This window comes from Talpa europaea (assembly GCF_964194135.1).
Source record: "Talpa europaea genome assembly, chromosome: 14".
Taxonomy (NCBI): domain Eukaryota; kingdom Metazoa; phylum Chordata; class Mammalia; order Eulipotyphla; family Talpidae; genus Talpa; species Talpa europaea.
This window is the reverse complement of record NC_140082.1, coordinates 26,791,205-26,818,553: the sequence shown is the minus strand read 5'-3', so window position 1 is coordinate 26,818,553 and position 27,349 is coordinate 26,791,205. Positions and strand designations below refer to the sequence as shown.

The 27,349-nt window shown below is 36.4% G+C and overlaps 1 protein-coding gene across 1 annotated transcript in view; it reads right to left on the bottom strand.

Moving 5' to 3' along the window:
• CUBN (cubilin) overlaps positions 1–27,349 on the bottom strand; it is a gene marked incomplete at both ends in the record, with an annotated part of 226,675 nt that overhangs the window by 58,313 nt on the left and 141,013 nt on the right. Inside the window, 13 exons of the mRNA XM_084253526.1 lie at positions 92–317; positions 862–983; positions 2,906–3,055; positions 5,210–5,416; positions 6,447–6,618; positions 10,752–10,933; positions 11,604–11,744; positions 12,423–12,632; positions 14,261–14,439; positions 15,608–15,782; positions 19,855–20,038; positions 20,202–20,392; positions 22,473–22,619. Of these exons, the coding sequence (XP_084109652.1) occupies positions 92–317; positions 862–983; positions 2,906–3,055; positions 5,210–5,416; positions 6,447–6,618; positions 10,752–10,933; positions 11,604–11,744; positions 12,423–12,632; positions 14,261–14,439; positions 15,608–15,782; positions 19,855–20,038; positions 20,202–20,392; positions 22,473–22,619 (2,286 nt within the window). The remainder of the gene's footprint in view (positions 1–91; positions 318–861; positions 984–2,905; positions 3,056–5,209; positions 5,417–6,446; positions 6,619–10,751; positions 10,934–11,603; positions 11,745–12,422; positions 12,633–14,260; positions 14,440–15,607; positions 15,783–19,854; positions 20,039–20,201; positions 20,393–22,472; positions 22,620–27,349) is intronic.

Genomic DNA, 27,349 nt, shown 5'->3' with positions numbered 1-27,349 from the left:
GGAGGCCCTAAATGCATACTTTTTAAATTTGTTGATAAACTTCTAAAAATTGATTTAAAAAGACAGTAAGCATAGGGAATGTGGTTTTTACCTAAAGTTTGTGTGCTCCATGTTGCATGAAATCCACCATTTTGCACCGAATGGTCTGAGTTAAAAATCACCACTAGTTTGTTGGAACCAGACTGGATTGGCCTGGGGTTTGAGTCTCCACAGTATTGTCCTATTATAGGCGATCCTGGAGAACCACCATTCCTGACGGTGACAGAGTCCCAACTACAGGTCACATGGGTTTCAATATTAAAGTCACTAAATGTCAGCTGGAAGAGAAAAAAAAATGACTAAAAAATAAACATTTTTTCTATAAGATTATCTAGCTAGAGTTAGATATGATGTTCACATCTATCTTATTTTTGTTTTATGCTTAAATTTTTAGGTTAATATATGTAAATTTGTATTTGTCTCTTATTTATTTCTCCTGTGCTTCCCTTTCTATTTCCTTATTGAAATTGTTCTTGGAAATATTGAGAGGGGATCTTCCAAAACTGCAGTCATTTTGGTGACCATCTCAGTCCTCTGGGGTGGAGTGACAACTCAGAAACATGAATACTCCTGGATGGGGAATGCTCTCCTAGATATAGCTTCTCCTGTGCTTGAAAAGAAGATGTCATTCTTCATTAATTGTAAACTTGTAGATGCCAATGTATGTGCTCTATCTAATAAGAGAATTTTAGGGAGAAATGATCTGATTGCAGGATCAAAGCCTATTCTAATCACTTGCTTATTTAAAAAACTCTGTTTCCACACAGGACATGTTACTTTTCTATAGTCTCAGAAGTATTTTAATCTGTCATCAGAACTTACAGTGATGGTATGGCCTTGTGGGGCTTCCAACAACCAAGAACAGTGGGTCAAGCTGTCATAAGAAGCTGGATAGTTGGGGCTTGTGATGACTCCACTCTCACCTATTTGCATCCCACCACAGTCTGAAATTAAATTTGTAACCTGTTAAATAACAGAGAAGAAAAAACACAACCCTACAATCCAAAGTAAGTAGTACAGCCATCATACTCAATGATTAAGTGTATATATATATATATATATATATACACACACTTATAAATGTATGTGTATACTTTACACATATATATTGTGTGCATAGTGTATACATATGTGTATATATAGTATATACACGATATAATATTTATATTCTCATTTAATGATTAAAAAATACTAATTACCTTACTAAATACTGGACAATTTGGAAGTAAAGAGAGACAAAAAATGAATAAATTGATGAAATTGAATGAAAGCAAAGTAAAACTTGGTAGAAGATTAGAAATAAACAGAATCCCATGTAGTGTTAAAAAGAATTACATACTGAGAACTGGCTCAAGTTTAGTACAAAGGAGAAGGAAGCTAATCTACACCATAGCTGGAGAATAAATAAACATGCGTACAACTGACAGTCAATGCACTATGACTAAAATAAACAACATCCCATTTCTTGAAAAAACTAGGCCAGTCAGAGAAGATAAATATATTTGTACAACATGATGGCTTCCATCACTAAAGACTGTCATTTGCTAATAAGTACATTTTTGAAGACAGCTATCACAGCACACATTTTCATGAGAGCTGAAAAACAGACACATTTCTAAAGCATAGTATAGTCTGATGTTCGATACTAATAATACTGCATCCTGTAGCCTATCTCTTTTCTCTCAGTCTGCTGAAGAAAAATCAGCTGGTGAGATAGTTGAGTGAGTAATCTTACCCTTTCCCAACCAATCATTTGAGTATAACACACAAATAAGTTAGATAAAACTATAACCAAAATATACATCAATTTATAGCCAAATTTAGTGGGAATAAAAGAATATCCAAAATAATAAGGGTACTCAAGTTCCAAGGATTAATCTCATGGGGACAGTGTCAGTCTGAGAGGATGCAGAAACAATCTGTGGCTCCAGGGGTGAGGGTCTGAGGTTTTGATCACCAGGAAGAAGAACATTTGGATTTAGACCCCTGCAAAAGGAAGGATTGGAACTGAGACTTTACAAAGTCTTGCATGTTAGTTAAAAAGGGTTAGGAAAATTTCAATGACATAGGAAAGCAGCAAGGAGTACTGCCATCTGTCTTGGGCTGAATTTTTAGGCACAAACTGAATGTGACAGACAGAAATCCAACACAAAACAATAATGACTATTCTCCATTAATATAGTTGGAGACACATCATGACCAAGTAGGGTTTACCCTGGAAATGAAAAGATGACTTAAAAATAGAAAAATCTTTTATTTATCATATTAACATATTAAAAAAGGAAAAAAATAGTATCATTTCAACAATGAAGGAAAATCATTTGATGAAATCTTATGCCCCTTAATAGTAAAAGAACAAACAAAACATATGTGAAGAATTAGAAGGGACTCTCTTTGATCTGATAAAGAGTATTTATGGAAAACCTAAGAGCAAACAAAAATATTTTAATAATGAAATGTCAGACATTCACATTAGATGGTCGCATTACCTCTTCCATTCAACATTACATGGTGGTCTTAGGTAGAGAAATAAGACAAGAAGAAGAAAGAGTATTGATATGGAAAGGAAAAGAATACTATCATTTTCAGAAGAAATGATTGTTTACACAGAATAATCAAAGACAACCTATAGAAAAAATACTAAAATTAATAAAAGTATAGCAAGATCACTGGGCTAAAGACTAATTTACAAATTTTGACATTTAGTATATCAACTACTGTCAAGCAGAATCTGTAACTTGGAATGTCTTACTGACATTAGCAACAAAATTAATAGCTACCTATAAATAAATTTAACAAAATATTTGTGAGATCTTTTACCCATTATTAATTGCCAGAGTTTGAGAGTTTGTGTCTTGTGTCTTACTTGTAAAGGAATACTCTGCATGGAATCCAATGTTTTCTATACGTTCATTGGTGACAAATTGTATCCATACTTGAGGATAAGGTATAACCAATGGCACTGCAGGTTTTGAAGATCCACAAAGTCTCCATATCAAAGGTCCATCAGCATTATCTGAACATAATAACATGGTGCTATTATTTATATAAATTTTGAAAAATAAAGTCAATAAATTCATCAAGAATGAATAATAAAAGCCATTACAAGCTATTAACTGACATACAATTAAAATATGATTGCAAACATTTCACAAAGTTTCTATTTTTGTCACCTGCCAAAGAAAAAGTCCCTCCAACTGGGTGAATTTCTCTTACACACACACACACACACACACACACACACACACACACACACACACACACACTTTTTTGGTATGGGCTGTTTCCTCTACTGTAAGTGCTGATTTTTTTTTCAGTTTTTGTTTTCATAGTTGCTTTAGCATGTTTAAACAGAGATGCAACTAATTTTTAAATTAGTTGGTGTAGGGTAAAGAAAAATCAGGCTTTTCTGCCCTCCCGCCATCAGGATAGATGGGGAGACCCTGTGATCCTGAATACGTGCCTGATGGCGGGCACCTGAAGTGGGTACACCTGCTTTAAGACTGTGCTTTTTAAGGGCAGCATCAAGGGGACGCCAGGAGAAGCCAAAGCAGAAGCCGAAAGAGAACCACGAGAAGCAGAAGCAGAGAACACCAGAGAGCCCAGATAGAGTGAGGATTTGCTGGGGGCTGGGAGGACTGCCAGCCTCCCGGCCCCCCAGCACTCCTGCCTGCCATATGTCTGGTGAACCCCAATAAAAGACCTGCAAAAAACCGCTGAGGACTCTGACTCCTCCTTTACCCGGTCTGCATGGGATCAGAAAACCTGCACTGTGTCCTGTCCTGCCCCTACAGTTGGATATGCTCTTTGTTATTTAGGGAGTAAAAGTATTATAATATTAGTGACAAAGGATATCATCAAAATAAAAGTAATAATTACATACAATTTTAAAGATTTCTCCACTGTATTTAATCAAACAAGATGAACAGAGTATTCACTAGTCAGGACTGGATTTGGAACTGTTTTTGTGAAGATTATTATTCACAATAATTTGATTAATATTTATAAAGCACCTACAGATTTGACACAACCTATTTGATTAACATCAGACCATCACTAATCATATAAGTCAATAAAATATAGTACTTTGAATGTCATTTAAAGAGAAGATTGCCTTTAGCTCATTGACAATATAAAGCTGTTCTGCTTGATTCTATAAGTTAGTGACTTTGAGCCAGGTGGAGGTGGTAAGGATTTATCAGAATCACATGGAGAATAATCTCAGACTACACGTTCCATTTCCTACATAAGCCTTCTAAGATTCATTTTCCTTAGAGAGACCAGATGATTTTCCTGCTTAAGGCAGTTGGTCTGTGACCACAGACTTCATCAAATTTTCCTTCTTAAAAAATTCTTCCATGTTCTCAAATCCCGATTGATTTCCGTAGTTTCCCATAAATATTGCTACCAGCTGACTATATTAGCTTCTACTGCTTTCTGCCCCCTTTTCTTTACATTTTGCAAAAATGTGGAACTCAGTGAACCTTAGCCAGCCTAGATTATCTACACTGTTATTTACTCTATTGATTTTTTCAATTGCGAAAAGAGTACCCACTGGGTGTGATCCTATACCTTTAAGTGATTTCACTGTAGGAAAGAACTAAAATGGATTCATCTTCTACAAATAAAGATTTTTTTAATCCTTACAAGATTATGGTTTACCAAGTACAACTCAACCCATTTCTCTCATGAAAACAAAGACTGCTTTGGGGATAATTCTCCAAGTATCTTCCATGTGTTTTCTCCATCTGCAAAACTTCTCTAGATTTCTAAGGCCTAATTTGAATTTTACATCATCTTTTGAATCTTGTAAGTTAAATAAAACACCAATGCATTCTGACCATGCTGCATTCCTGTCTTCAGAAAAGGAGTCTTGAGTAGTAGGCGATAGCTACAGAACTCATTAAAACATCAGAGACAAAAAGAATCTCTCCTGGGTAAGTCTTACTTACATCAGACTGAGAGCTACAGTAAACACTGACAGATCCCACTGTTCATAGGGCATGCTTTCCTCAGCTGGGCACAACACAGAATTAAGCTTTGGTTTGAAGACTATTTTGGAGCTTATATATACTTATTAGTGATATGATTCCCTTCATTGTTGGTGGTCGCCAGGCATAAGACAAATACTGTTGATAAATGTGAAAACATGTTCCTTGACTAAACTCACCCACTCGGAATTCGAGGACATCAAGTTGACAGTCTTGGTGACTTTCAAGGTAAAAGTCGTCAAAATTGATGTAAATGGATGAATTTTCCTGATTTGGATTGCTGAGAGTCCATTCACAGTTTAGGTTTCTTGAGTAATTACTGACTCCATCATAGCCAGGAGAAGAAAAGTTTCCATTAGGGGAATTTGTAAGGGACCCACCACACACTAAGAAAACAAAAGGTGACAGAAAATTAGCAGTAATGTTAATGCCATAACAGAAGATACAAATGCTACATAAATAATAACTAAAATTGAATGACAGCAACATTTTTATCACTTTGATTTGTTTCTCTATGTAAAACTCATGCATGCAAACTAACGACATTTCTGTGGGTTTAGCAAAGAAAGATGTACCAAAATAAACAGCTTCTTCATGTCACTTTAGGATTGATTAGGTGAACAGGGGTTTGCTGTACATAAATATCTCCTAATTTTGGCCTATTGTTCATTAACATTTTTATTTATTTGTTTGTTTGTTTATTATTTACTTATTTTTAATTTAGAGTAATATGTAAATATAGTGGTGGTCCCAATGATTAGTAATTCTCTTCTGATTAATAATTCTGCACTTGACTCAAGCATTTTATTGGATCAAACAGCTAATGTACTGTTGGAGTACCAATGAATTTGCTCCATTTAATAAGAAAATGGATGTTCCTTGCATCAGTGAAACAACTCAAAGTTCATTTTTAATATTCAGCTCCACTCCACCCAATTTTAAAACTCATAGATAAAAGCACAAATACAGAAAGTAGGAAGATCTATAGGCCATATCTTGCTTAAATGTTAAATATATTAAATTTGAACCCCTTATTTACTTACATTGGAAAGTATATATGGGAATAATAAAAATGTCTGTCTTCAGTTAAATTAGTTGCAAATTGCCTGTCTTCATTTAAATTAGAAGCAAGATACCTTCTAAGAGGTAGATTGTCTCTTTAGCAGAGAAGAACAGACTAAGGGCTAAGGAACTGCTACTAACTGTAATGTTGACATTGCATGGAATGGAACTAGACTTAGCTCTCCTAATAACACATTTAAGTTTCTAATTCATAGTCACAGTTTTCTTTCCAAAACCAGAAAGTATTTTTTTTCTGTTTGGAGGGAAAATTCCTTTTTCGTTTTTGGCAATAGTTATGGGGTATCTGCCGTGCACATGACTAAGGCAGGTGCATGAATAACCTCCTTATGTTACCTGCATCTTCGCTGGATGTGTAGGAAGCAATGAAGCCTCCATAAGGCCTGGATCCATCAGTGAAATAAACAACTTTCATTGTGTTTCCTGAAGATTTGATCTCCTCACTTACATTCACACTACCGCACAGTTTCTCTAGCTGGGGTGAGTTACTTCTAAGGCCATTGAATACCTGTTGGAAAAATAGTGTAGTCTTTAGACACATAGCCCATCTTATTGAATATTTCCTAAGAGGTTACATTATTCCTAGTCCAAATATACTTTCTTCTAAGGAAACCCTGTGCTAAATGAATTGCTTAACAATACAGGTTCCTAGCCCAATGCCACAAGCCACTATGCACCTGGAACAAATTTTTTGGCCTCAAGGTCATTTCACTAAAAATTGCAATAATGTCCCCTTGCCATGTGGTGACAAACGACTTACTGCTATACTCTTTGCAACTGGACAATTGCGCCCTAAATGTAAAGTAGATATGCCAACCTACATCTTCTCAGAGTTCACTCATGGCAGTTTTTTTAACAATGCTTCAGGACCTTTGATATTTGGACTGAAGGCTTGCTACAATCTTTGAAATGATTTGAAATATATAATAACTCAAGTATCTTTAAATATATTATTCTAAAAATAATATTAAAAATCAACCTCAATCAATGTAATGGTTCTTCCCTAATTATCTATAGATTCAGCACTTCAAATATCCTAATTTGAATTTTTAAAAATGAATAATGGTTTAGTTGACTTCATATTATTAAACAATCACTCTTTTTACACAGTTATAATAATTTGCAAAGTATTATTACGGTTATGCACAAAATCAAGTGAATGTTTTAGCATGCCTCATTGTCATAGTTTAAGAAAGACCCAGAAGTAACTAAATAACTGATTGGTTCTGTGGTTGATATTTCTGTTTCTAAGATGAATTTGAATGGCTCACAATTAAAAATAATGATTCGGAGTATGAAACTATGAAATATAGAGAAGAATTATGGAGAACTTACTTCCAAACAAAAAATGTAAGCTTTTTTTTTTTTTACTTACAATAATTGATCATTAAATTTAGTTTTGTGGGGGCTTCTGGTTTAAAATGTCTTTCAGATCACAGGACCAGACACAATATCTATTATTTACTGACATGGACAAATACCAGACGCTACTAAAAATCCCCTGGGACTTCATTTTTCCAGCTAGCACAACACCCTCTCAGACATATGGTTCTATCTCTCTTTTTCAGATAAAGACAACAGAATTCAGAAAGATTATCCAATTTGCTTAAGTTAAAAAAGGCAGTACTAATAGAATTGGGATTCAAATTATCCCTCTCATTCCAGACCACAAAGCAATGTGCAAGGAAAGAAAAGATGACAAATATCTTAATAATTCTGAAAACAGAAATGGCCAAAACATTGCCAGAGTCAAAAGGGATTATTAGTAACCATAAGGTTAATGGGACATACCAGAACCCTACCCGAGTGTCTGCTAAAAATCACAGTGTCTAAAAATTGTGCAGGCATCCATTTCTCATGTGAACACCTGCTTTTAGAGGCAACCAGAGCACTGGTCCATTTTCCTCCTCTCTCCTGTTTGTACTCAGAAGCTACAAATCCCAGCAAACAATGGAGTAGGAAGAATGCATGTGAGATTCAGGACAAGCTCTAAAATTTCCTTTAAGTAGGGATAAAGTCAGGTACAAGTCTCACTGTAGTGCACACTGGATGGTATAGCTTTTTTTCTTCTCCATCTGGATAGACAGATTGGCAGTGGGGGTTAGAGGAATTTTATGCTCAGGTTAGTTGGATATTAATTTAGAAGCAGTGTATTTGAAGTTGCCCTTGCTCAACCTCCCGTCTGGTCCCCTCTTTTCCCCTCCCTCCCTCCCTCCCTCCCTCCCTCTTTCCCTCCCTCCCTCCCTCCATCTCTCCCTCCTTCTTTCTCTCCCTTCCTCCCAATGGTGCAGGGAAAATGCTAAGCCTGGGTAGGGTTTAATAAATGTAGAATATTTAAGGAAAGCCTCAGAGATCAAAAGTCATTTGAGCAGAGACCTGCTTGAGTGAGCGAGCAGGCCAGCAGTCATTGGGAGAGTATTCCAGACAGGCAGCAGGACACTGGAAGTGGGTTGTGGGATGTCTTAGCATATTCACAGAACAGAATAGAAAGGAGGCTGCATGGCTGATCCTAGTGAACAAGATAGGAAGGGAGTTTGAGATAAGAAGCATAGCAGGGGAAGGAGGCAGCAGCAGAAAAATGTAGTGCCTGGGGCCATTGCAAGGATTTGGCACTTTTCTATGAGTGAGAGGAGAGGCCAGCAGAGAATTTTCATAACATGATCTGATTTAGCTTTAAACCCATTGCACCGGTTGCTGTATTGAAAATGCAGAAATAAACAATCCAGTCAAGAAATGGGCAGAAGAACTTAACAGACATTTCTCCAAAGAGGAAATGCAAATGGCCAACAGGCATATGAAAAAAAATGTTCAACATCCCTTTTAATCAGGGAAATGCAAATTAAAACCACATTGAGATACCACCTTACACCAGTAAGAATGGCACATATCAAAAAAACAAGCAACAACAAATGTTGGTGAGGATGTGGTGGAAAAGGAAATCTCCTACATTGCTGGTGGGAGTGCAAACTGGTCCAGCCACTATGGAAAGCTGTCTGGAGGTTTTTCAGTCTACTAAAAATGGAGCTACCATACGACCCAGCAATTCCACTGCTAGGGATCTACCCAAAGGATACAAAAACATTGATTCAAAAGAACACTTGCAGATCCTTTTCCGGTTCATAAGCATGATTATTGGGTGCTCACGCGGCTGTGTGAGATGTGCCTCCCTTAAACCTTGTTACGACGTCGGCACATTACCCTTCTGGCATGAAAAAAAAAAAAAGAGAACACTTGCACACCTTTGTTTATTGCAGCACTATTTACAATAGGCAAAATCTGAAAAGAATCCAAATGCCCCAAAATAGATGACTGGATCAAGAAGATGTGGTACATGTATACTATGAAATATTATTCAGCAATCAAAAAAGATAAACTTATGCTATTTGCAGCAACATTGATGGAACTAGAAGGAATTATGCTCAGTGAAATAAACCCGAAGGAAAAAGAAAAATATCAGATGGTTTCACTTATAGCAGGAATATAGGGGGACCAAATAATACATCAGTGTAAAAAAAATAACAGTACAAAACACAACAAAGCAAAAATAGGCAATTATAACTCAGAGTCATATTACAGGGGAGGAGGAGGGAGAGGGATCAGAGGGAAGGAGGGAGGAGCACAGGGGACTGAGGTGATGGTGCACGGGTGCATTGGTGAAAGAAAGTCTATGGGGACTACACCTGAGGGGGTGGGGGGAAGAAAATATTGTTTAAAAATGAACAATGATGTAAAAAATATAATAAAGAAAATAAAAATTAAAAAAAAGAAAATGCAGAAAAACAAGGGTGAGGTAGGAAGGCCAGATGGAAGTTATCAAAATAAACCTGAGTGCATGGTGATGGTGGTAGGAGGGGATCTAATGAGAAGTAGTTAGATGCTGGATCTTTTTAAAAGATATTGCCAATAACACTTGGCTTATGGACATAATACAAGGTATGAGAGGATGAACTCTAAAACAGACATCAAGGCTTTTGACCTGAGCAACCAAAAGTTTGAAATTTTATTTATTGAAATAATAAAGACATAAGAAAGAGAAAGCTGGGTGGGAAAATTAATATTAATATACAATTAATACAATATATACTCATATAGAGCTGTTACTTCAAAGTTAACAATTCTCTATCTCACTCATAGATCTCATTTGCTTTCTTTTGCTCAGGGAAGCTAAGGGTGCTAGGGGTATAGCTGATAGCATTTCAGTATGGCAACATGATGGGGCAGGCAGCCAGAGTCTTCCAGAGGAATCATTCAGTACCTCTGGCGGAGAACAGAAATTATGTAGGACCACCATTTGCTTAAATTTTTTGTTGGAACTTATCCTGTGACTGGCGCCTTTCAGCTATATGCCTCCCTTAGGCTTAACTTTTCTCTGGTTAACCAATTTTGCCATATGTTATCATCATTTGCTCTTAAATTTTGACCTTAATCTATGTAGTGACAACTGATAGTCTCTTAACACAGCTTTTACAATTATTTTGGCAGTTAATCATGCTTTTGTGCTATCTTAAATATGTAGAATTTGTCTGAGATTCTGCTTCACAGGTGGAAATATTCCTGCCCTAGATATCTGTCTATGATTAATAGGTCAAGAAACTCCTTAAACAATGGACTATAACATGCCTGGATTCTGGGGACACTTACTGTCACATGCTCATTGCTGCAAGATGGATGAGTTTCCAGTCTCAGGTTGTTAAAAGTTAGGGTGATTTGCCTTCCTTCCTGCACAGTGAGTCTCCACTCACAGATTCTGCCATGAGGATTTGGGTTCAGGTAGTTGGGAGAAGTAAATGTTCCCGTAGGGCCCTGTAGATCCCCACCACACTCTGAAGGGGAGACAAAAATAAAACAACATCCAGTCCAATCAAAACAACCCCTTCTGGAAAAAACAGTTTTCAAAACTAAAGGACTTTATTATTATTCCAATACAATCATTGCTCTATTTATCACTATATATATGCAAGGAGTAACAGAGAACATTTATATTCACTTCCTATCTCTTATATTTAATATTTACTCTTTGCTTCCATGGATGATAGTTCACTGGCAGAATTTTATTATCACAGCCCAAAAAATATGAAAGACCAATAAATGCAGTAATCTTAAGGGTCAGAAAAGTCAGATGGTTAAAATATCTAGATTTTTTTTTTTAGATAAAAACGTTATTCCACCTGACTTTGTCAGGAAATTTGGAATGCAAATTCTGTGCAACTCTAGGATTAATGCACTGGCTTTCTTGAGATTGGATACTGCAGTACAACTCTCATTTCCTTACATCTCTCATGGTGCCAGTTCTTATCCATTGTAGCTCTAGTCATAGTTGTGGTTCTTCATTCATTAGTGTGACCATTTGACTAATGTCTGCTTCTCCACTAAATTCCAAGAATATAGGTGTCAAGTTTTTCCCAATTATTGTAACACCAGTGCCTAGTACAGTGCCTAACCTGTATAGTTCTCAACTATACATATAATACTTTAGTGAATCAATGATCTTACCTTCCATACTGGATATAAACTGTATTCTGAATCCTGAGGCAGTAAGAGAGCCATCTGTGACAAACCTTACCACAGCAACATTGCTAGAAGTGTCTATACTGCCAGGAATGGTATTTCCACAGTATCTGCCCAATAAATTTCCTGTGGTAATCACAAAGTTAAATATGTTTATGTCCAGGTAACTGATTTCATTTAACCTATATTTGAGGTGTTCTGTTCATAAAAGAATAAGACAATCCCCTATCCATGAAGAAATGGCAGCCTTTGTCAACAGAAGCAAGAGAAACATGAATAAAAATCAACATATTCATCACTTGTTGATCTTTTGGTGAAGATCAAGTATAAAAAATCAACATACTCAAATTTATGAAGTATAATTGCAATCAATTTATGCAAATGCAACTTAGCACAATAAAGAAGATTAAAGGAATGACCCTGGGCAACAGGGTGACAAACGTCCATCTCATACAATATCCTTTCTTCTCTTTACCCTATTGGATAGCTTTAAATAACTGCTCATGGCACTGGAAGGTCTCAGCAGGAAGAAGATACCTTCACACTACAGTGCTCTTTCAGTGTGGTCTCCAGGGTAAGTTATAAAATGACACCCATTGATTGTGGGTGGAATTGAGGGAGAGAAAAGCTGGCACTTTCCAGACCTAATTGAGCTGTACATCTCTGCAAAAGAATAGACACAGATTTTTTCTTTCTTGGAGGTGAGGAAACATCAGAGGTTGAATGAGTGAAAATGAATAAAATACGTGAAATAAATATGTGAAATTAAACACCCCCAAATGACAGCATGTATAATTCACTGACCAGAGGTATGGTTTTCCCAGATCTCCACAAAGTCTTTTTCACAGTGAGAAGAATTCTGAAGGTTAAAGTCCTCAAAGTGGATGGTGAGATAATGTCCTGAGGGACCTTGGAGATGCCACTGGCAGAATAAATTGTCTGTATAGGGAAGCGTTGGGTATCCAGTGCTTTCAATGACACCACTTTGCCCTGTCACGGTTCCCCCACACTGGGCTGCAAAAAAGAGTAATATGCTATTATAGACTTTTTTCACCACCATATTTTAAAAATTTTAGGTGCCAAGTGATTGTGAAATTTTTAAAATTCTGAAAATGTTTAGTTGGTGAAGCTCTTCTTATTTGAAGTCTGTCACTGATATATAGAGAAATTAACCAGAAGTCTGATCCAGTAATGGGAAATGGAAGGCTGAAAAGCTGTTGAATGGCATATTCAGTAATGTCACATGAATTCTCTTGGGACATTATTTAGGAGCTATTAGACATTATGTAGGAGCTATTAGTGGCAAGTAGGTTTCATTTCAAGAACTCATAGATTGATAGGAGTAGACTTTGCCCCATATTAATGTTTCTAAAGACTGAGCTGGAAAGGGGGCTACGGCTGATTACTGATGCCTGATAATTCCAGTTTAACCATTAATATTTAACAAACATTTTATGGTAGTAACTGGTATCTCAGGGCTTGAAAATTATTATCCAACCATTCTTATCAGTTGCATGTGAAAGTTAGATTGAAATATATATGCTTTCCCATAGGTTTAAAACAACAACTGACTAAGTAACAACTGGGTTTTGTATAGTTAAAACTAAGATTTCCAATTGTGGAATATATTTAATATCAATTAGTGTCCAGATCCACCAGTTACTAAATTCTATACAATTGTGACCAAGCTGTAGTGAATCTTCAAGATGCAAGTTTATTGCTCATGCTTGAAAGAACAAAAATAGAAATAGTGAGGAGACACACTTGTTTTTTATCCAGTGACTGATTTGACACTAGAGACTTTGGGGGAAAATTCTCAATCATTTATTAATGGAGAAGAGTTCAAGGTCACTTTTCTCCTCTTTGATTTGATTGCTAATTTTTTAATTTGATTTGATAGATCAGTAGCTTTACTACTTAATGACAAAGAAATACATATTTCATAATAAAAGTAAAAAAGAATTTGACAAATAAATACATATTTCATAATAAGAGCAAAAAAAGAATTTGAACTAAAAATGTTTTTCACAAACAAAATAGCAAAAAATACAAAATAGTCAAGCTCACTATAGAGCTTTAAAATAAAATAAAAGTTAGAATTGGCAAATGAATTTGTGATTTTAACACATTTCTTATTTACATTCCTTATTTATTTTTATCACTAAAATCATTATAAAAATTTAGGCAGAAAGTGTTCTTTTAAAATATATGATTTTTCAGGCCTCCCCGGTGGCGCAGCGGTTGAGCGCTGGGTTGTGAAGCTGCCCGCAGCCTCTGCAGCGCCGGTTCGATCCCCGGCTGCTCCCCGACCAGAGAAGGGTCCCACATGGTGCACAGACCTCTCCTGCCGCCCCGCCCACTGCTCCCCTCAGCAGTGTACTTCGGTCCTTCTGCCTGCTCTGCTCCCAGCTCTGGCTCTGGTGAATTCTCTCACCCTCCCGCGCTTCTGACTGTACCCAGTGCTTGTATAAATAAATAAATAAATAAATAAATAAATAAATAAATAAATAAATAAATAAATATTTGAAAAAAAAGCAATGGGTTGGAAAAAAAATAAAATAAAATACATGATTTTTCAAAAGAAATTTTACTGTATTAATTCTATCCTACTGTCTTAATTGAATATAAAAAAATGTTTTTACCTATATAATACTTGGCCTTGAATCCCACATGAGTGGAGCTATTGTCAGTCCGAAACCTCAAATACATCACTTCCCTTGAGGACAACTGACTGCTGGGCAAGGAGCTCCCACAAAGCTTGGACAGTATTGGTGCATTGGAATCAGCTCCATCTCTCAACTCAAGGTAGTTAGATGTACAGCTAATGTGGAAAGAAAATCCTGTTTATTATACAGTCAATTACTTGACATATTTTGATAACAAAAATTTCACTAATTTCCTCTGAAGGCATCATTAAATCATTTCTGTAGCAGCAGATAATAAAACAGAGCAGCTTAAGTGGGGTGTCACTTCAGATGCTATATATTTTTCCTAATCATAACACTCTGTTTTAGTAGCTCAAAAAGATAGATTTCACATGTACCATTCTGAAGAATATTTATTTGCCTTCTACATTCTAAATTAGTTGTACAAACATAAAAGTCATTATCAAATTAATCCTTAGGAATTTCCCAAAAAAATCAAGTATTTCCTCTCATCTGATGGTATGACACATAGCACGTGAGAAAGATGAACTCTCTTTTCAACTCTGTAACCTGAGCTAATGGACAGTCTTCACTGGAATTTTCTGGGTCCATAAAAGAAAGACAATATTTACCCAACATTTCTTGAGATAGTTAATCAGTCAAAAATGTGGCGTGATGGGGGAATGGCGTAATATCAGGTGTGCAGGAAAAGTAAGCACATACTCTTCTAAGTTTCCCACCACGCATGCATTTGTGCAAAGGTACACATGCTTTTGTTAAATGAAGAGAAAAATACAGGACTTTCCAGTTTATGTAGTTATGCTCTTTGCGTTCAACATAGTAAAACTTACTCTGGGCTTCATAACCCTTTAAGAATTCTTATTAGTAGATACTGGGAAATTGCACTTGCTTTGTTCCTGTTTCTGACATTAGTGCCTCCTGGTATCATATAACATAAATCCCTATTTGCTAAACATATATTTTATCATTTATGACATTGAGTATGAAGCTAGGCAAATAAATATTCATCTACCATACACACTATATTTTTCCTGTGGGAGGAAGAATGGGTAACAAATCTCAAACAGTCATCCTCAGGGTCTTGTGGAGGATGTGCTTAGGGTCACAAAGGACACTCTCTGTATACATAATCTGCTCAGCTGACAGGAGAGCTACTGCCAAGCAGTGTTTCAGACTTGAGGCATTAAGCATTTCTTTTCTGTGTCCTTAGATTCCCTATGCAGTATATGTTGCTAAGAAAAGAAGAAAAGAAGTTGTTCTGAGACATGACAGCTAAAGAATATTAACTCTGTGTAGGAGGAAAATTAAATGGAGGTGACCTACTTGGGTGTTACTTCAATATTGAATTGATCTTCAAACTGCACCCTTATGAGTTTTCCAGGAGGAGCAGCTAAGAGCCAAATGCAATCAGCATTCTGGGGATAATTATCAGGGTGGTTGGGGGAGGTCACATATCCAGCAGAATCTGCATCATGGATGTAAATGTTGCCCCCGCAGGCTGTCAAGAAACAAAGTTAAATCAATCCACAGTCTGGAGAAAGAGGATGCAGTCAAAAGCCACTACCCCTTTTTCAAGTCAATTATCAGTACTTCTGTTCTCAATTTCCTTTCGTTTGAAATTATGCTTATATTCTCTTTAGGAAACTATATCCTTAATTTGCTAATTGAGATACTTATCCAGTGTGTCACTTTCAAAATTGCCAAATCATATGTTCTCTTTGGAAATTTTAGCTTTCCTTAAAGCCAACAACTGTATGTACAGAGCAGGCAGAGTATTATGAAAGCGTTAAAACACAGTGATCACTCAGACAAGTTTGTAAATGTACTAGCACTTACAGCTGCCCACTGACTATTCAGTCCAAAAGGATGATGCACAGTTGGGTACTGACATGTTTAAGTGTATGCAGTTAGATATTTGTACAACTCTGTGGGCATTCATTTCCTGTGTTTCTTCAGAATTTGGGTGGATTTGAAGAATAAGAAGTGAACAGCATGAATTCATTAGTTTTTGCAAGAAGATAAATGTATTTTATATACGTTTCTCAAAGACCAAAGTACTTTCCTTTTATCAACAACCATTTGCTGGCAATCACAGAGAACAAATCAGGGCGGAGAAGACTGGGTACTTATCTTGCCAATAAAATTAACCTGTTCAAGGATTTAGCCTCACAGACACCAGATCTGCTAAATTCTATTGACATTTACTTCCACCGTCAGTAAGCCCTTTATGGTCATATCCTCAATTTTGTCATTATCTGGAATTCTGTCATCTCTGAAACCTTAAGTTGCAAATTCTTCTGACTGAATTTGCTTTTAGTCCTTCCTTCAGTCAATCCTTACAAAATCCAGCTATTTGATATTTAACCTACTCGCTAAAGACTTTATTCTCCCCATCTCAAGACATTACTTAGTTAGAAAAGAGAATAAATCAGATGAGTCCTCCCTCCATGTGTTATCTAGTATTTGTTACCATCCTTAATAATCAATATGCATTTCTACTGCCTTTATTTTTTCGTTACATCCTCTCTTTTCCTCCCCTTCTTTCCCCCTCTTCCTTACATCACTCATCTCTCCATATATCACAAACTCAAATAATTACACTTTCTCTGCTTCCTCATCATCCATTTTTTTCCTCATCACCTCTTTACTTTTTAATCTTATCAAAGCCCCCTCGTCCAAGTCCGTACTTGCCTCACGTTTGCATACCCAAGGATGTTTTCAAACTTAATTTTATATCCATGACATTTAACATGATTTCCCTTCTTTCCAGCTCTGTTCTTTAGTTTGTTGGACAATAAGCCTTCCACCTCCTTCTTTTATTTCTCTTAGGATTATTACTTTGGTCCTTGGGTGCCTCTTTGCAGGATTTTTCCACTGTTGGTGAAGATCACCATGAATTCCTCTTTAAGACCTCATCTTCTCAATCTAAATAATTGTCTGATTAATTTCATCCTTTCTCATGAAACAAACTCTAACTAGAGAGCTAATGATTGACATATATCGAGATTCAGTCCATTTACCACTTCTGACCCCCAGGTTTGTGTTCCAGTAGCCTACTGGACATCTACAAGGGATATGATTCTAAGATTCCAAAGTGTCCATGGCTAAAATTGACCTTATTTACTCACCACCCAGAGTAGCATAAATGAGTGACTAATAGTCACTCACCTTATTAATTCTGATCCTTATTCACTACCTTAATTTTTCTCCATATTACTTTTTAAAATGTGACATTGCATGTCTTATATATTATTTATGTTTTAACATTAAAATTAAGCTCCATGATGGCATGGATTTTATTCACGTATTTCTGTACCCCAGAACATGAGGCAAATTATTAATAAATGTTTCTGAAATGCACAAATCCACCCAGCCAGAAACCTAGGGTTTAACCATTGCTCTTCTCATTTCTTTTCTCCCTCTCACATCCAACTATTCTCCAAACCCACTCAATTCTATATTTAGAATATTTCTCACTATACCCTCTCTTCTACAGTCTTACTGTTACTGCCTTAGTTCAGGATCTTATAATTTTTTCCTGAAATAATCCATATTCTGGTATCTCTACCTTTTGTCTTCCCCTTCCAATGTGTCTTCAGTGCTGCAGTCACAGTGATATTTCCAATTTGATTATAAAACTCATATTTTGGATTAAAATCTTTCAGTGCCTCTCCCCCTATCGATTAACCTCTTCCTCTTCTTACTAGGTTGTGCCTAGTAGTTTGTAATTGTTTGATTAATACTTAATGAGTCACTGAATCAGATGAGAATAAAATGCATTGAGCATTGGGACATAGATATCTCAATTGTAAAGAACAAGTATCTCAGGAGAAAGGTGGTATATAGAATGAGAGGAATTTGCCATCAAAAGTTGCTCATGGAATAACATGGTAAAGCCAAGAAATAGGAGTGGCACACAGGTAATTATGGTGCTGAGACAAATGGGAGAGGTAGACAGCTGACAGCAGCTTGGTTGAATTGGGAAGTCAGAAGAAACAAGACTGATCATAGTGCTTGGGGTTACCCAGTAACAGGTTTTGAAATAAAAAATGTTCTTTCTGTCTAATACTAAGGACAGGAAGATGAGGAGATGGTAATAGCCATCCCATTCTCTCATGAGCAGAGGGTCTACAAATGAATAAAAGAGTTACAGTGTTTGTAAATAGATCTTTAGTATATCTGAATTACCACTAAATGTTGACTTTAAATCTACTCACTAGACAGAAGCACTATTATTATTAAGTCCTAGTACCAGTTGACATTTAGCTCATTCACAACTTGGTAGCAAAGATCATTGTGAAGATGGTGACCAGAAACCACCAACCTATAAAGTAATAGTGCTACTATTCACAGCACCATATTTTTAAAATCTCCTTCCAATTTCTAGAACTGTGAGTACAGGGAACTACCTTCCCTGTAGTTATGGACCCCACTCAAGCAATTAGAAAATTTTTTGTCAGTTTATCAGTTGCTGGCATTTTCAATTCTCATATTTTGGAAACATGCAATAAAAATATGGCTTTACAGAAGGAAAAAGAAAAATATTGGATGGTTTCACTTATAGCAGGAATATAGGGGGGCCAAATAAGACATCAGTGTACAAAATGATAACAGTACAAAACACAACAAAGCAAAAAAGGACAATTATAAATCAGAGACATCCTGCAGGGGAGGAGGAAGGAGCGGGATTAGAGGGAGGGAGGGAGGAGCACAGGGGACTGAGGTGAGAGTGCACGGGTGCATTGGTGAAGGAAACTCTATGGGAACTACTCCTGATGGGGTTGGGGGAAGCAAATGTTGTTTAAAAATGAACAATGATGTAAAAAAATTTTAAAAATTAATATAAAAATTTTAAAATATGGCTTTATTTAGATTAATATATACTTTGACATATATATAATAATCTGATATTGAGGTCAGAGGATTATCCTGAAATCTTTATTATTTAATTTTGGGGGATAAGTAAAGATATACTCTACTGACAACACTCCCCCTTTATAATATATGCTTATCTACTAATTTTTCCAATTAAACATTACATAAAAATAAATGTCACAAAAATTAAATCATTACAGTGGGATTAAATATAATTATAATCAAGGGTAATTAAGTAAAAATCACTGTGCTAATATGTTACTCAATGGGCAATAACAGAATCAGGATTATGTGTTCATTTAAAAGGGAGCAGGCAAATGATTACAAAATAATGTAATTATCATTCTTACAATGTTTCCATAGTCTAAGAAATTTCAGGGGATCATTAAGATCAGTTCAATTTATACTCATGAAGAATTTCAATTTTTATTTACTTCTTGATGGGTGGCCTGAAAAGAGTCTCATTTTATTTATTAGTATAATGAGAATAATAATATTTTTCTTAAAAAAGTAGTCATTATAAGTTACAGAATGCATCAAGTGAACAGTGTTTGTTAATAAGTAGTTCTTGTTAATGTAATTCTTCTAAAAATCAGAAGAGAAAAACTACATATTGTTCTTCAAGTCTAGTGAAACAAGGAAAAACAAGTAATTGCAAGAAAAGCATAAACATTATTCCGAGTGAAAATACTTACCTAAACTCTTTGCCTCATATTTGATCTTGAATCCTTGCCCTTCATAACTATTATCAGAAATAAACCGAACAAACATTTGATTATCTGAGGTGAACAAAGTGGTTGAAGGACGGTTGCCACAAAAGTGGCCATTTCCCCCATGGGCTCCCAAGGGTGGGGAATGGATATCAGGTCCATTTTTTAACTGGAAAGACAAATTAAAATTGCAAAAGTTCATTAATATTGAGAAAGATGAAGTGCAAAAGTCTTATTGATGTATATATCCCTGGAGAGAAAAATCATCTTTTTATCTTCTGAATGATATCTACAGAGAAAGTAATTAGAAACACGTAGCAAGCAAGACCTACCACCAAGTAATCCCCATGATTGCAAGAAGAATCTCCATTTGGAATCTGGAAGGGCTGTTCAAAATGGACAGCGATGGTCAGACCACTCTGAACCAGGACATGCCAAGAGCAGTTCAGGTTGGGAGTATAGTTGTCTGGATAATTGGGTGATGTGATAATCCCTCTGTCTGCATGTAAATATCCACCACAACCTCCAAAAAGAAACAGAAGTAGGTTATGTAAATGAAATTAACCATTGGATTTTTGGGTAACATTTGTTTATGGTACTGTATATGATGCAGAGGTACAGGATCACACCTCTTCAGATGTATGTTAACATACCCACCACCAAGATACCCATAGTTTCGAATTTTTATGTTTTGCTGTTTTTCTTAAAGATTTTCAAAATACAGATGATGGAAATGTGTTTCCAAACTACCAGGAACCAAAATATAATAATGATAACCTCACTATTATTTATCAAATATTTACTAGTAGGTACTCATTTTGTTATTATTCTCACTAAGATAAGGATATGGAAGTAAGCAATAGAGAAAATAAAATTACTTTTATGAGGCTTACTTTATAGACATATAAAACATACAACAGACCATGTAATATAGATAGATGATAATGATAAATTTTACCAAAAGAAATGAATGGTGAGAAGTAGATAGTTAATATTGCCAGGGAAATTTAAAGTCACTTTCTTGGACTAAATTTGAGTAGAGACCAGAATGAAAAGAGAGATCAAGACTATGGCTAGAGAGAGAGAGAAAAAAAAATTGATCCCAGAAAAGTAGGAAGACTTGATGTGTTAGAGTGTATCAGAGAAATCAGAATGGATGAAGGAGAATGAGAGATCCAAATGTAGAAGTGGTAGGTAATGCAGGAAATGAAAGGACTTATTTGAGTAAGAAAGGGAAGGCACTGAAGGGTTTGGGGCAGCAGAACAGCACGATCTGAAGTAAACTGTAAAAAAATCACTCTGTCAGCAAAATTTATACTCTAAAGGAGTATAAAGAAAAGCAAAAGAAGAGTATCCAGTAGGAAGGCACTTACCTGAGTTGAAGGCATGATGACAGATGTGTGGATGAGAATGGTAGCAGTAGAAATAGTGAGAAATGATTGGAACCTAGATATGTCATGAGGAAAGTTCCACTGTGATTTGTTGATGATTAGGTTTATAGTAGAAAGAAAGAAGAACCAAGGATTATGTCAAACTTTCTGGCTTAAAAACTAGAAGAATATATCCCCCATTTATTAAAATTACAAAGTGTAGCAGTGAGCTATTTTTGGTGGGTGGGTGGAAAATGGTGGGAATCAATATCTCTATCATGAGATGTAATACATGCATGTGGGATAGTGAAAGGTTTGGAGTTGAGAAAAGACATGAAAAAGGCATAAATTTGCCAACTGTCAGGGACTTAACAACTCATTCACAAGTGAGTATAGATCATTCACACAACTAGTTAAATCGAAAGTGAAAATTGATATGTCTAATTCCAAAGTCCCTTCTCTTAAACAACTATGTAGCATGACTCTTTCAAGTGTGAAGAAGATAATTTATAGTCTACTCCATAAAAGACATATATAATAGTGAAGGAAACATTAATTTTTTATGTTTAGTTGAGACTCTACTTTAAAATTATAGTTTTCAGTAAAAACCATGAATCTTTTGATAGTCCATGTTCCATAGACTGCTTCTTCAATCTAGTCTGGATTGAAAGTTATTATTGGGCTTCACATTTTGTCAAGTGTTGAAAGTCTAAATCACACAACATATGGCAGTCTCCCACACATTGTGCACATTCTTCAACTCATCAAAATCCATATTTCCAACAAACTCTCCCTGACAACCTTTAAAGGGATTATTTCAATCAAGGGATTTATGAAGTTATCTTCTCTGATACTCTGACCAGTTATTTCTTAGATTGACTATGAGCCTGACTTTATTGCTCCTATGAAATGTTATGGATATTTACCCTCTGCTAGTTCCAACCTTCTGCTAGGCTGAAAACTGTCTTAAAGTTCTCATTCCCATACCTACTATGAAAATACACACAACCCTTGAGGGGAAGATGCTCTTAAACCAGAGAACTCCTGCATATTTGGCCACATATTTTTTTCTTTTTAGATCAGGATTCAGAACCTGACCTGAGAATAGCACTGTGTGCTCTGACCTATAATCTGTGACCTGGCATGGAAAATGAAGAGTATATTAGGGAGAGAGAAAGAGATTGAGACAAGATGAGATGAGATTAAAAGTAAAAAAGTATTTAAACATATTACTCTTGTGTAAAGATGCATTAAAGCCTGCCCTGTTTACACTTAAGTCCGAGGTGAATCGGATCAACATGTACTCTCCAGTAGATCGGATGGGTCCAGGGATCTCTCTGCCACAGAGGACTGCTAGCGGTTGAGCCATGTTATTATCTCCTATGAAAAAAGAGAATAAACATCAATGTGAAAATATAATACCTTTAGAATATCTTCCATCATCATTAACCACTTGCTGAGATAGCTCATACATTTTCCCCAGAACATCACCATACCTAAAAGATAATGGGATTCATAAATACAAGGACACTCCAGTATCACATCATACTCCAGCTGCTAATCACTTGCCTTTTCCTTTACCCCTTCTAAAAATTGGCTAACAGTTCTTGATGCTGAAACATAGAATCAGAGTACATAGGGTTGGAATGTGATTGAGGACCCATGCTGATGCATATGATAGACTGAGCTAAACTATAAATTATTCTGATTGCTGAAGGCTAAGTACTAAGAGGAAAAGGTTGGTTCTTCAGCCTCAGATCCTATACTAAAGTTATAAATAATTTGCTAAGAGTTGTGCATTATTTTTGCTACCCTTTCTTCAGCTCTAGTGAGTTTTAAAATTTTTTTTTAACTTTTCATTTGTTGTTATTAATTTTGCTGTTAGAAGAACACACTTATATCTACATATCAAGGATGAAAAGACACATTGAGCAAATATGCCCTTCCAGGAAGAGATACAGAGAGGAGCTGGGCTTCCACATGGCTATTTCACTTTTTGCTTCGCTTGGACATACGTCTCAATAAAAGCAACTGTACCAGTCAAAGACAAATGGAGCAAAAGGGATTATAACATATTGGATTCCTTAGCTTTGCAAATGCATTGTTCTTTTCATAAGGCAAAGATTAATGAATTCCAAATTATAAAAAACAAAAATAGAATATGAGACATGAGGAAATTTGTCTTTTAACAAATCAGCAAAATGAATCCCTTTTGACATTGACCACTACCTAAAACTCACTCATTACTGATTATTTTTAAAACAAGTTATTTTTTAGCTTCCAAATTATGTAATGAAAATGATATTTATACACAGAAGAGTTTCCATAAGATGATACTTGACATTTTCATTCATCAAAGTCACTTTTGTTTTTTGAAATATCAAACCTGTACACCTATTCTCTTCCAAGCTTTTGTGGTGGGGGGGGAGGCTCTGAGAAACAGAAGTCCCCTTCTGACTCGCCATTTTATTTTATTTTATTTTTAAAGATTTATTTATTTATTTATTTATACAAGCACTGGGTACAGTCAGAAGCAAGGGAGGGTGAGAGAATTCACCAGAGCCAGAGCGGGGAACAGAACAGGCAGACTGACAAAATACACTGCTGAGGGGAGCAGCAGATGGCAGGAGAGGTCTGTGCACCATATGGGACCCTCGCCAGGGGCCAGGGATAGAACCGGCACTGCAGTGGCTGTGGGCAGCTTCGCAGCCCAGCGCTGAACTACTGCGCCACCAGGGGAGGCCCAGACTCACCATTTTAGAATAGTGATCTTTGCCTTTGCATCCACCACCACTGAGAAACTGCTTGGAACTGGGAAAGGGCTGCCCCCACAGCCAGAGGGGAGCTGAAAAGCCCCCACACACTAGGCCCCACCTGGCCACCAGTCAGAGCCCAGAGAGGGATCCAGCCACTGCCAGGGCAGACTGCAGGCCCAGGGACGTGCCCTTCTGACTCGCCATTTTAGAATAGGGATCTTTGCCTCCAGAACCCACCGAGACTGTGTGGAATTGGGAAAGGGCTGCCCCTACAGCCAGAGGTGAGCTGAAGGCCCCAGAAGCCAGACCTTGCCTGGCAGGAAGTCGAAGCCCAGAGGGGGATCCAGTGATTTGGAGCCCAGCAAGAAATCCAGTCGTCCCACCTCCAGGGCAGTGTGTGGGACCTCAAGACACAACTTTGGAATTAAACAAATACAGGAGGAGGAGATATTCTGTGACAGAGACCATTAACATATTCATAGTACCACTGCCCTAATGGACTTCTGGCATAACAATATTTGACTTGACAGGACCACCTGTTTCCTACATCCCAGAAAGAGCACACCAAAAAGGTGCCAGTCAATACCAGTGACACAGTGTCCCAATGTAGCAGGGAGAAGAAAACAAGCAGCAGGGAGAAGAAAAACAAGCAGCAGGGAGAAGAAAAACTACAAGCAACCAAGCAAGTCCTCAGGGAAAAGACACACCATAAAAAGAAAATCACCCACCCGATTGCAACAACAGTAACTTGGAAGAACTTCTGAGCCTTCTAGAAAGAGAATTTAAAATTGCCATGATTAGAAAACTGACAGAAGTCATAAAGGTAAACAATGATAAGGGAAAAATAATCAACAATCAGAAGAATGAAACTAAGTCTCTAAAGAAGGAAGTGAAAGAAATGCAGGAGTTCAAAGGATTAATGGAGGAGCTAAAGAACTCTGGGCAAAGCAGTGATAGCAGAATAGATGAAACGGAAGAATGAATAAATACCTCGAAGACACAGAAATAAAGAACCAAAACAGAAAAGGGAAGAGAAGTACGAATGAAAAAGAATGAAGAAAGACTTCGGGAACTATCTGACTCCATGAGGAAAGGAAAAATAAGAGTTATAGGTATCCCAGGAGAGAAGAGGGACATAGGAACAGAGAAAATATTCAAGGAAATAATTGAAGAGAACTTCCCAAACATGAAGAAGGAGCTGAAAATAGATATACAAGAAGCAAGAAGAACACCAAACTTCCATGATGAAAGGAAAAATACAGCAAGACACATAATAGTAAAGCTCCCAAGAATCCAAGGAAAAAATAATGAAGCTGACAAGAGGAAAAAACAGAAAGAGACCTGGAAGGTCACTACATTATGATCAAGGGGACAATACTTCAAGAAGAAATAACACTCATTAACATATACTTACCAAATTAAGGAATACCAAAATATATCTGACAACTATTATCATCTCTGAAAACAGACATCAGAGAAAACACATATGTAGTAGGAGACTTCAGCACACCAGTATCAACAATAGATAGATCAATGAAACAAAAAATAAGTAAGGACATTAAATATCTAAATAAGGATCTAGACCTCATGGGCTTAACAGACATCTATAAAACACTAAACACAAAAAAATCTGAGTACACATTTTTCTCAAGCACACATAAATCATTCTCCAGGATCGATCACAAACTGGGACACAAGACAAACATCCACAGATACACAAAGATTGAAATCATACCAACCATCTTCTCTGACCATGAAGGCATCAAACTAGAAATAAACCATAAAAAGAAGGCAAGGAATCCTCCCACTTCATGGAGGTTGAAACCCACACTACTGGAAGAACACTGGATTAATGAGGAAATCAAAGAAGAAATTAAAAAATAATTTGAGGTTGAATGACAAGGAGGACACCAATTTCCTAAATGTATGGGATGCAGCAAAAGCAGTAATAAGAGGAAAATAAATAGCAGTACAGGCTCACATCAAGAAACAAGAAAGAACGCAAAAAACAACCTAATCTCACATCTCAAAGAATTAAAAAAACAAAAACAAAAAAACCCTAAAACCAGTAGAAGAAAAGAAATAATAAAAATCAAAGCAGAAATAAATGAAATAGAAACTAAAAAAAAAAAAAAAAATCCAAAAGATCAATGAAACCAGAAGTTGGTTCTTTGAAAAAATAAATAAAATAGACAAACACCTAGCCAGGCTCACAAAGGAAAAACAGGAGAAAGTACAAATAAATATCATCACAAATGAAAGAGGAGAAATCACAACAGACACAGCAGAAATCAAAAGAATAATCAGAAACTACTTTGAACAGTTATATGCAAACAAACAAGCTCAACAATCTAGAATTGCTAGACAAATTCCTACAACTTTACAATCACCCAAGCTAGATAAAGAAGAAATAGAACACCTAAACAGACCAATTACAAGCGGTAAAATTGAAATGGTAATCAAAACCTTTCCCCAAAACAAGAGCCCAGGACCAGATGGATTTACAAATGAATTCTATCTAACATAAACTATCCTACATAAACTCTTTCAAAAAATTGAGAAGGAACGGATAATACCAAACACGTTCTATGAAGCCAACATTACACTAATACTGAAACCAAACAAGGACAACACAAAAAAAAAGAAAACCACAGGCCAATCTCTCTAATGAACACTGATGCAAAAATCCTCAACAAAATTTTAGCTATCAGAATCCAACAATGTATCCATAAGATAATTCACCATGACCAAGTAGGATTTATTCCAGGGAAAAAAGGATGTTCAATATCCGAAAATCAATCAATGTAATCCAACACATCAACAAAAAGAAATATAAAAACCACATGATAAAGTCCCTTGAAACTCTCGGGATACAAGGAACATAACTCAACATCATAAAGGCCATATATGACAAGCCCACAGCCAGTATCATTCTCAATGGTGAAAAGTTGAAAGCATTTCCATTAAGGTCTGGAGCAAGACAGGGATGTCCACTCTCGCCACTGCTTTTCAATATAATACTGGAAGTCCTAGCCAGAGCAATAAGACAAGAGAGAGACATACAAGGAATCCAAATAGGGAAGGAAGAAGTCAAACTATCACTATTCGCAGATGATATCATAATATATATAAAGAACCCCAAAAACTCCACAGAAAAACTAATCAAACTAATCAATCAGTTTAGTAAAGTAGCAGGATACAAAATCAACACACCAAGAAAATCAGTAGCCTTCTTGGGCCTCCCTTAGTGGCACAGCAGTTGAGCGGTTGCGCACAGCCTCTGCAGCACCGGTTCATTCCCCGGCTGCTGGCAAGGGTCCCACAAAAAAAAAAAAAATCAGTAGCCTTCTAATA